The sequence below is a fragment of the Medicago sativa genome, chromosome 6, assembly GCF_051527215.1.
Source record: "Medicago sativa cultivar Bolivia chromosome 6, Bolivia_mono, whole genome shotgun sequence".
NCBI lineage: Eukaryota > Viridiplantae > Streptophyta > Magnoliopsida > Fabales > Fabaceae > Medicago > Medicago sativa.
The window spans coordinates 89,023,044-89,034,847 of NC_140754.1; the positions used below are offsets into that span (position 1 = coordinate 89,023,044).

Below are 11,804 nucleotides of genomic sequence, written 5' to 3' on the forward strand. Positions count from 1 at the left end.
GTGAATTTGTTTCTAAACTTTAGTCAATCTAGAACTTTTGAAAGTATAATACTTCCACAAAAATAACTATTTTTATGTTGTTTGGAGAAGTATATTTTTGAATAAAAACATTTTTTCATCGTATTTTTGAACACGTGTGCTTTTTTAAAATCGTATGATGGGAAAAAGTTCTCATATTTTTATATCAAAAGGTTTAGACAGTCTATAGCATGCAATGGCTAAATTAATTTTGAGGTTCTCAACGTCATCTTTATAAAAAAAAAAAAAAAAACTATAAATTTGTTAGGGAATTTGGGAAGCTTAAAGAGTAATAACGGTTCAATAATACAGGACCAACAAGATATCAAAATATAGCATCTCTACCCAAAACTTTTAGATATTAAGTATATGGATCACACGAATGTGAGTATTGGATTGGTGGAATGTACAAATTCCAATGTCACTCACTCCTATAGAATGGTTCCTATGTTGGTCAGGTGTGAATTTCTCTGGATTTCAAAATTATCTATTGATTTCTCTTCGTTTTGTGGTGTTCTGGACTATGTGGAACCAACGAAATAGATTGATCTTAGAATCAGAAAATCCAGATTGGGAGTATGTGTTCTATATGATTAAATTGAGGCTAGGATTCTCGTCGAAAGGTTGGAACTCGTTGTGTCCTTTCAGCCCGGGTGATGTGGTTAGGGATGTTAACTTAGTACGGAATTGGAAATTTACAGGTAAAGTGAGATGTAAAATCTCTTGGTGTCCTCCTCCGCCAAGCGTGTGTGGAAATGGAATATTGACGGATATTCTAGGACGAAGCCTGGTCTGGCAAGTATAGGTGGAGTCTTGAGAGATTGTGGACTGTGCTAGCTCAGTTTGCAGCCTCTGTTTGTGTGAGACTCAAACGAGGCAGAATTCCGCGCAATCATTTTTGCCCTAGAATGAGAGTATTTTGTAAGGATTATTACTTTAATGCACTTCAAATCTATCTTGGTTCCTGCTTTTGGTGCCTTAGATATCCAGTGTCTTTTTTCTGGATCAGCATAAAGACATTATTGAAAGGAATCTAAGGGAGTTGGCTTTAGGGTTTTTCTGGGATTGTATAATGATCAACTGTATAATTCAATGACGCAACGACATATTATGTTATCCATTTTTTAATTTTCGATCCAACATCAAAATGAAAAAAGAAAAAGAAAAAGAAAAGGAACAAAGATGCGTGATAACTTCAAAATTATCTAGACAGAAACAATAATAACGGAAAGAAAAAATGAGAAGATTCAACCTGGTGTGAACACTGGACTCGTTTAACACGCTTACCTAGTCGACTTGGAACCAAACGATGCATTCTTAGACAAATTTATACGCTTAAAGCAAAACAATTAAAAGACATAATCAATTATACGCTTAAAGCAAAACAATTAAAAGACATAATCAAGACCTGAAGAACAGTCAAAACCATAACATCCTTCAACTTCAGAGATATAAACAGAAACTCATAGCAAAATACATCTTGTAAGTTTTCTAATTACAATTTACATAAACCTTTTCATAAAGAAAAATGTACTCCCTTATGCTAAAATTTCAATTTAAAAGTTTTTTATTAGGATAAGAATCAGACTTTAAAACCACATTGTTACAAAAACCTTGCTAGTTACAATACCATGTTGTGAAGTGACATTTTTAGACATTGCCGTTGACGATTGTTCCACCGATGAACAACAACCTTATGTATTCTATGGAGGTGAAGGCAGATAGCCCCTATATCAATGAATGATCCTTAGACATGTTGAGAAAGCATATATTCAACAGTTTGTTGGAAAAGTACGAAATGTGATAGAAATAGATTAAGTTCCCAAGTATAAATTACTTCTACATAATATTGGAGGTCATTCAGTAAAGGGAAATTATCATTCTTGCAAACGAAATAAAAAAACAAACCACAAATAGAAAGATTCATATCATTAATTGTTTTGTAACTTGTCTTGAACATAATATTATGATGTATACATGGAAAAAAACTAATAACCATTGCCATGAACCTCTAGGGTGAAATCTGAGATTAAAAAAGGAAAATATTCAACCATTTATTCCTCCAATGGGAAGATGGCTTTCCTTTTTTTTGTTTTTGAAAGAAAAGGAAGACGGCTTTCCTTGTAAATGACTACCTGACAACTATGCATTTCGCCTTTGATACCAAGCTCCATCATCATCTGGGTTTTCAGGTTAAACCAAACCAGTTCGTTATCTTTTCTTCTGAAGAATAAATCACCATTCTTTCCCTCTCCAATAGGATGATGAATGCCGGGAAAGGGGCCAAGAATAAAGAGTTTAGTCCAAGACTCCTTCACACCAAGTTCACCCAAAATTGATATGTGAAAAGTAACTTCTTCATAATATGAGATCAAAGCAATGTGGTCATTTAATACCATTAAGTGTCTCATCTCAGATCTAGAATCATAATCATCAATCAAAGTTGAGGGCATGAGTGTTTTACAAAACACCTCCTTGCTTAAGTCAAAGGAAACCAAATATGCATCATTATCAACATAATCATCATCATCCCACCAATGACACGATCCATTCAAATACACATAGACACCTACTTGAGTCCTGATACCACAAGGCATATCCAAATCAAGTTTCCTCCAAGAGTTACTTCTTAGGCTATATATCTCCCACACATTGTCACGTGACACGCTGGTTGGCAAACTTAATGCATCACGTTCAAAGTGACCATCACTTTCAATTTCATATTCAGATAGATCTAAGACATAATGTACATGTCGAATAACCTTATAGTCATCTCTAACACTGTCATAACCAAATCCATGAAGGCATCCATGAAGGCTATCCACACCGTGCTCATAACATACCAAGGGCTCTAACTCAGTAGGGCTTTTAGGAAGGACCTTAAATTCGTCGATAGTTGGATTCCATAATACAACACTTATACCACTAAGGTAAAGACAAACAATTCCGTTAATAACAGGACCCAATATAAAACCACTGTTGTTATACTCTCTAAGTGGAGATGGCAATCCTAACTTGACTTTATTCTCAAACCTCTCACCATAAAGCAAATACAACACATGATGATAATCTAATGGATATGGCCGAGTCTCTTGTAGGAGGAGACAAGAACCATCGTCCTCGTAAGCATCAGATATGAAATTGCTGCGGTACACGTCCATGAAAATAGGGTTTTCAAATAAGCAAGACCATGATTTACTTACAGAACTAAATCGTTTCAAAGATTTTATAGGCAATTTCAAGAGAATGGAAAATGCAATATCTTCGTGAATATGATTACTGACCTTTTCAGTTGAAAGAGAATCCATCGGTTTTATCACAGTAGCGAGCGATAGTGCCAGATGCGAAGAACACTGACAAACTCACGGTAGCGACAGCTATTGATGTAACAAGCGATTAGGGTTTTCAAATTATTTCTCGTTTTCTATTTATTTAGCTATCAGCTTATATAGAAAAACTAAATTAATTTTTACTCCAAATCTATATGAGGCGGTTATGTAGTAGTACTAATATAATTTTTTTTTGGTGCAATGCTACTAATATTTTCTTTTGATTAGTTATCAATTTCCTTTTAACTAAATTTAGATTAGATGTTAACGACAAAACATAGATTAGATTTTTACACAAAGTTTTAACATCAAGAAAAAATTAGATTAGATTGTTATATAAAAAGAAAGTAAAAGAAATTGTCAAAATAAAAAGCAATTGTAAAGAAAAAAAATAGTTTAAATGGCAATTCTGATTTTTTTTTTTTTTTACAAATGGGAATTCTGATGTTGTTAGGCTGAGTATTTTCATGTGAATTCTAATCCTGACTTCCTAGTTGTGTGTAGTATTAGAGAGTGTTTGTTGTCAACTTATAATCTCAAAGTGAGTGAAAGTCGTCAACTGATGATTAAATTGACTATGAGTAGTTTGGGACTTAGTCAGGTTCATTCAGTTTGATTTTTGCAATCTTTTCTCACGAAATTTGAATTAAATCCAGCCAATAGAAAATGAGTTGTTTTGATGCGGTTAAATCGGATTGTGATATGTCCGGTAATGATCCGATAGAGGCAACGGTCTCGCTCGGTGCTCCGGTACGGCGACAGAGTAGTCTTTACAATGGAGCGAAAGGTGTATGTGAACACGTTAGCACTTCAAAGCCCAAGTCACTGAGAGAAATGTGGTTGAGTATGTCTAAGTGTGTAAGTAAAGTGAATCATACGTTGATAGTAAGGTTGAGTCATCCTTATATAGGAGAAAGAGGCGCTAACGGTTTCCGCGAAATAAGGCGCCTCATCTTAGGGCCGTTGGAGGCTACGTGTACGGTGCAGGAAGAGTGGGGAGTGTTTCAGTGCGGTGACACGCACTAGAACTAGCGTGCTCACTCAGGATGTTATGCCCTGCTTCGCGGGGCTTGATTCGCGTGTCTTCATGGGATTTGCGCTCTAGCCGGTCCAGCGCCTATGACATTTTTAAAAAATTTAAAATTTTTACTTCATATACCAACACAAACATTAAAATATATTGTATGAAGAAAAAATAGATTACAAATATAGTGTTATAAAATGTTATATGGAAATTATCTTAATATGATAATGTTATATTTCAACTTAAGTTTTTTTTTTTGTTTGGAAAAACTTAGTTTAAAAAAGTAATTGTTGTAGTCTTAATTATGGCATAATGTGCCCGACGTGGCCGAGGTTCAATCCTAGCTTGCATCTACAGTTCATTCACAAAGTTGAGCCTCAACAAAGCGTACAAATACGGTTGTGGGTAAGGTTGTCAAAATCAGGACTTTACATCAAGTCAAAATGGAGTAGCAAAATTGGGACTCGTAAAATCGCAATTAAAATCGAAGGATTTTACTCAAGGACTTTTGTATAATCGGTATAAGATAGCAAAATCGAGATTCGTAAAATTGCAATCAATATCAAGGATTCTACCAAAACAAAAATAATGCTAAATATATGTTATAAATTGCATATAGTCATAAATGACTTAAAGTTCAAAGATCATAAAATACATATACATAAATGACTCAAATCCTAGATGCAAATATTCTTTAGTAGTCATAATAATGGTAAGCAACCTAGACAAAATACTTAAAGACAATTTATGCCTAGACAAAATTCTTTAGTGTGGGGGAGAAAGAATGAAAAAATTTGGCCTTTTCGGTATTTATAGAACCGGGCCATGGATTCAAATCGGGTCAATTTACGAACCGGGTCAAAAATCGTCCCTTATCAAAAAAATGAATAAAATCCATCAAAATCCTGCGATTTTAAACGTATTTCACGATTTTTTGCGATTTTGATAGGATTTTTCCTGTTTTTGGGATTATGCTATGGATTTGAGTCGTTGAAGCTATGCAAAGTCGCAAAAACCTGGATTTTGGGACTTAAGTCGCGAATTTAACAACCATAGTTGTGGGTCGCCTATGCATGCAAAGCGCCTTGAGACACTAAATTAAATAAGGATCTCAAAGCTAATATGAGCCTGTTACGTAAAACAAACAGGAACACTCTTGTGCTACAAGGGTGTAATCATCGAAACATCAATACTCAAACAACCATCTGAAAATTTATTAAAAGAACATTTCACAGCAAAATCAGGTACACATTATCATTCTAAAAGAGAGGCTCAAAAACACTTGAGAATTAATTGACTTAAGTGTTGGAGTGTTTTTGCTAGTACACATCTTGACGCCGGTGAAGAACCATTGTCAACAACCACAACTGCTTCATAGGACCCACTTTGCTCGTCTCTTCTAGTCGTGTTCAAGATCAAGTAATATGTGAAAGACATCATAGAAATTTTTGATTTTGTCTGTCTTAAAGGTTTTAATATAAGTTTTTCACAATTATAAAATTATTGCCTGGAATATTGGATTAAATGTCGTCCTTATGGGATATAATCTCATTGGTTATATTGATAGCATGATCAATCGATCCTTCATCAAATAATTATTTTTCCTCATGTTTATATGGTGTGAGTTGATTGAATGCATGTAAAAAAAATTACTTTGTTGGTGTATGCAAATTAAATCTATTATTTAAAATGTAGAAAAAATCATCAAATAATTTAGAAAGATAAAACCACAATTATTTATTTGTTGGAAATTTTGCATTAAAACTGATTCGTACTTTTTAGGAAGCAGGTAATTAGTTTTCTTATTAATTTTTTTTTCATGAAAAAGTGTATATTACATCTTAACTTAAATAAGTAGGAATTGTTAAATATTTTTTAAATTAATTAACCAATTTATTTTGAGCTATTTTATTTTATTTTTTGTTGAAGAAGCTATAGTGAATATATTAACACCGAAACAGTTCTCTACCTAGCATAAGAAGTGCCAGAGAAGGCGCTAAGTTACAATGAGTCCAACAATGAAAACAGTAAACAAAAATAAAGAGATAGAAAATATCTACAAGGTTGCTCTCATACATGACAAAGGATTAAGCCACTATTTGTGATAATTAAAAGTGAACATAGCGTTGCCCGCTTGTAACCACACAAAGGATATTAACTTTATTTTGTATAATAATAGCTGCATATATGGTCAACCTTATTATTAAAAATCTAATTGTTTCGTTCTTTCAAAATAACCTAGACAGTTGCGAACCATATGAGGTGTAATAAAGACCGCAAAACTTTTGAAGACCCGCGAAGTTGTCCATATTGTAAGAAATGATCCACTCAGCATGACGGATGAGAGGCCAAATATTACCAAAGTGTAAGCAGTGTAAGAATATTACCAAAGTGTAAGCAGTTTCCTCCAAATCACAACCATCTACACAAAGGTTATTGGCAGGTAGAAGAACTCCACGTCTAACTAAATTATCCCTTGTTGAAAGTCGATTACGAAAAAGACGTCAAACAAGTAACAAGACCTTCAGTGAAACTTGTTTGTGTCAAATGTCCAAGAAACGCTCCTCATCAGTAGGCCCTTTAGATGAAACCAAAAAATGCTATACCACACTGAATGTGTACCCTTTAATTAATTAATTTATATACTAAAATATTTGTTAAGTATTTTTTAAACTTTGTTCGCTCTAGAACTTTTGAAATCATAGTTTAAATAAAAACTTTTTTTATCGTTCTTTCCAACATATGTGTGGTTTTTCAAAATCATATGAATAATCGTATGTGTGAGTGTGTGTGTGTGTGTGTTATCAATTTGTATATGCATGAATCATATGTCTCTCTAGTGCAGTGCTGGTTGGATCAAACTATCAAAGGTATAGTAACCTTAAAATTCATTATAAACCTTAATTACCTGTTTGAGCCAAAATAATTTTGAGCCAAAATAAATAAGCAAACTCTAAAACCTATTCTCCCCAATCTGACTACCTATACAAATTCATTTAACTTGGGTGACCTTCCAAAATTTTCTGTAATTAATTTTGGTATGTCACCCTAACAACCAGGAGATAGCAGATTATGCATATGACATCTCTATTATTTGGTTTGAGCAAAACAACATATTTATTTCAAAAACCATAATGCACTTAACAATACATAAATGCTACCTGATTACAATACCACACTCGATTCTCAAGAAAACTCAACATGTATAAGGAGGATCATTCATTGGTATAGGACAGCTACCCTATACAAATGAATGATCCTCATTAGACATATTGAGAATTTTACCTTCGACATATTGTTGAAAACAACAAATTGTGATAGAAGACTGTCAATCTCAACACAGTAGACCTTTACCAACAATAAGCAAAAAGATGTTGTTTACAAACCAATGAACAGATTATTTACAAACCATTAAGCATGACAGCATCATGGAATAAAAAAGCAATTCACAAATAGAAAGAGATTAAACATCAAAATTAAATCCATAAACCAAGATTCATATCATCAATCGTTCTATAACTTGTCTTGAAACTAACTATGATTTGCGCAATTAACAAGCCAATTTGCATAAAAGTTAAAAACCTAATAACCATTGTCATAAACCTCCATGGTGAAATCTGAGATTAAAAAGGAAAAAAATCAACCATTTATTCCTCCAATGGGAAGATGGCTTTTCTTTTTTTTGTTATTGAAAGAAAGGGAAGATGGCTTTCCTTGTAAATGACTACCTGACAACCATGCTTATTCCCTTTAATACCAAGCTCCTTCATCATCTGGGTTCTCAGGTTAAACCAAACCAGTTCGTTATCATCTCTTCTGAAGAATAAATCACCATTCTTTCCCTCTCCAATAGGATGATCAACGCCAGGAAAGGGCCCAAGAATGAAGAGTTTAGTCCAAGACTCCTTCACACCAAGTTCACCCAAAATTGATATGTGAAAAGTAGGCGACTGGTTATAATATGATATAAAAGCAATGTGGTCATTTAATACCATCAAGTGTCTCATCTCACATCGAAAGAGTCTCATCTCACATCCAGAATCAAAATTATCAATCAAAGTTGAGGGCATGAGTGTTTTACAAAACACCTCCATGCTTAAGTCAAATGACACCAAAAATGCTTCTTCATCATAATCACCATCATAATAATAATGATCATCATCATCGACATCGACATTCCACCAATGACACACTCCGTTCAAGTACACATAGACACCTGCATAAGTCCTCATACCACAAGGCATATCCAAATCAAGTTTCCTCCAAGACTTACTTCTTAGGCTGTATATCTCCCACACATCGTCGCGTGACACGCTATCGATTTCATCATCACTTTTAGAGTCCCTAACACTTTCATCATCACTTTCAGAGTCACTATCACCTTCATAGTCAATATAATTTTGATCGTCAGATAAATTTAATTTATAATGTACATGTCGAATGACCTTATAGTCATCTCTAGCATGATCATAACCAAATCCATGAAGCCATTCCAATTTAATCTCATAACGTACTGACGGTTCTAATTCAGCTGGGCTTGGACGAAGGACCATAAATTCATCAATAGTTGGATTCCATAATACAACATTTGTACTACTGTAGTAAACACAAACAATTCCGTTAATAACGGGACCCAATATAAAACCAGGGAACGGAGGTGGCGAACCTAATTTGACTTTATTCTCAAACCTCTCGCCAGAAAGCAAATACAACACATGACTATTATTTGATGGATATGGCAGAGTCTGTTGGAGGAGGAGACATGAACCATCGTCCTCGTAAGCATCGGATATGAAACTGTTGCGGTACAAATTCATGAAAATAGGGTTTTCAAATAAGCAAGACCATGATTTACTTACTGAAGTAAATCGTTTCAAAGATTTTAGAGGCAATTTTGAGAGAATGGAAAATGCAATATCTTCGTGAATATGATTGCTAACCTTTTCAGTTGAAAGAGAATCCATCGATTTCATCGCAGTAACAAGCGACAGCGTCTGATGTGAACGAATTGACACTCACGTAGAGATAGCGTCTGTTGCTAACATGAAATTTAGGTTTTCAATTGATTTCTCGTTTTTTGTTTACACTATCAGTTTATTTATATAGAAAAACTAAATTAATTTTTACTCCAAATCTTTTTTTTGTTATAACAAACTTCAAAATCCGAATCTGGTTGAGGCAATTATATACTAATATTGTTTTCATTTTGAAAGATTACTAATTTTATTTTGACTAGTTATCTATTTTCTTTTAACTAAATTAAATTTTTATTATCTATACTATATACTTCAAAAAAAAATTATTATACTGTATATTACTTAAAAAAACATTATTATACTGTATATAAAGAAAATAGATTTTTAGATTTTTTTTTTGATATATAAAGAAAATAATATTTTCAGCTATTTTGGGTTGGCATTTACTCTTTCTAAAAATATCAACAATTTTCAATACAAATAACACATGTAACAAATAGATAAGAAAAAATTTAAATATTAAAAAAAATGTAACAAACACGATATGAATATATATATATATATATATATATATATATATATATATATATGATTTTTTCCTTTATAATTTAAAAAGTGTAACAAACTAGATAAGTATATTTATACTTACTTTTTCATTATCCCAATTATACCCTTAAACAATTTTTTCTATAATAAAGATTGTTGTCGGTGTCATTAAAAAAAGAATTTAGATTTTGTTTTTTTGTTATATTGTTGGTGTCATTGAAGTATATAATCATGGTTAGTTTGGTTTATTATAACTTGAAAGCAACAAACATTTACATTTTTAGTTTTAATAAATCAAAATTTCATAAAAAAACACCATTCATATTTTTCAAAAGTTAACGCAATAAAAAGAGTGGAAAGACGGACACGTGAGTGCCCGTCTTTTCGCTAGTATATATAAAGAAAATGGACTTAAAATACATGAGTTTGGATTGCCTTTTTCATTAACTATTTTACCATTTATTTAAACTATTTTATTTACTATTTTATCTTTTAATTATATTATTTACAATTTTATTTATAAAAAAATTAAATCTCATTAAAATAGAAAATATTCTACTACAATAGGAAAAATATTATCAATATCTATATCCATATTATATATAAATAAAATAGCTTTGTTTGCCTCTTTTGAGTTGGTTTTTTCTCCTTCCAAAATTGTCCTCAAATTTCAATACGAATAACACCTATAATAGATATGAGTAAATTCCAATATTAAAACAAAATGTAATAAATTGTATATGTCCGGATTTTTTACTTATCATTTAAAAAATATAATGATGAGAGTGAATTCAAATATTAAAAAAAGTGTAACAAACACAATGTTTATTTTTTCTTACCACACAAAATATATGGTAAAACAAACACAATATGAGTATATGTCCATATTTTTTCCTTTATCCTTAAGAAAATTGTAACAAACTAGATCAATTATATGTTATTATATATACTTCAAAAAAATATTTTTATTTTTGGTCTTTTTATTGCGCTAACGCATGTAGATTATCAACGATATGTTTTAGAAATTTTGCGTGTAAATTGTGAACGATATTTTATATAAATTTTTTGATATAGATTAAAATTATAAGTATATATATTTGTGACTTTCAAATGTAACAAATTCGACAAACCATATTTATCTTTTTCAATGACAACAATAATATAACATAAGTTCTTATCCTTTTTAATAACATCAACAATATAACATTACTATAGGATCTTTCTTTTAAAAAAACTATAAACTTGTTAAAGGGTATAATTGGAATAACAAAATATTCACCCAAAATCTTCCTAAAATCTCTTATTCTCTTTATATATAGTATAGATAATCATTAAGAAAAGGAAAATTATCATCAATACACTAAGAAAAATGTTTTCAAAGGAACAATTCAAGAGTAAAATAGTGACTTTTATCATATCCATGCTCTCAAAGGTAAGTCCTCATAACATATATGAGATAAAATATTTATTCCTAGATCATTGATTATGAAATCAAGTTGCCAAAACAAGCTTTTGTTTCTCTTTTCACTTATTCATGTTCTTTCAACCACTATCATCTTAAAATCCAAAAGAACAAATTTATTTTATTTTGGGGTTAAATCATTAATATTTGTTTAAGAAAAAGCCTCTTAACTATTATTACAATACATTATGTTAATACTCTATCAAGGATTACTTACACATGAATAGAAGGTAAGCGGGCAACAAGCTGCACCACTAAGCCTTTTTGGATGGCAGAACCAACCCTCGTGAATACAACATTCATGAACCTAAGAGACATGACATTGTTATGCATGACCCTTTGAACTCTATGTAGAAGGTCACCAGCCTCTGGTGCAAGGAAACCGAAAGTGTCGAAAGCAAATGGTATAAAAGCATGTTGATTATCAGAACACGTTTTCTCATGTTTAG

The 11,804-nt window shown here is 31.9% G+C and overlaps 2 protein-coding genes across 2 annotated transcripts; both read right to left on the reverse strand.

Moving 5' to 3' along the window:
* Positions 1-2,064: 2,064 nt before the first annotated feature.
* Positions 2,065-3,326, reverse strand: LOC146918001 (F-box/kelch-repeat protein At3g06240-like). The gene is made up of 2 exons (XM_085719665.1): positions 2,142-3,326; positions 2,065-2,103 (listed from the first exon to the last, which is right to left on the reverse strand). Exons 1-2 carry the CDS (start codon positions 3,324-3,326, stop codon positions 2,065-2,067), a joined length of 1,224 nt encoding a protein of 407 aa, XP_085575791.1.
* Positions 3,327-8,018: 4,692 nt separating this feature from the next.
* Positions 8,019-9,335, reverse strand: LOC146918002 (F-box protein CPR1-like). The gene has a single exon (XM_085721984.1). The coding sequence runs from the start codon at positions 9,333-9,335 to the stop codon at positions 8,019-8,021; it is 1,317 nt and encodes a 438-aa protein (XP_085578110.1).
* Between the last annotated feature and the right edge of the window lie 2,469 nt (positions 9,336-11,804).

Bases quoted from the DNA above. Each gene is read 5' to 3' on its own strand.
- LOC146918001 (XM_085719665.1), bottom strand. From the start codon at position 3,326: ATGGATTCTCTTTCAACTGAAAAGGTCAGTAATCATATTCACGAAGAT. The intron at 2,104-2,141 runs AAGGAAAGCCGT...AAAAACAAAAAA, and splicing joins GTTGTCAGGTAGTCATTTAC to AAGGAAAGCCATCTTCCCAT.
- LOC146918002 (XM_085721984.1), bottom strand. From the start codon at position 9,335: ATGGATTCTCTTTCAACTGAAAAGGTTAGCAATCATATTCACGAAGAT.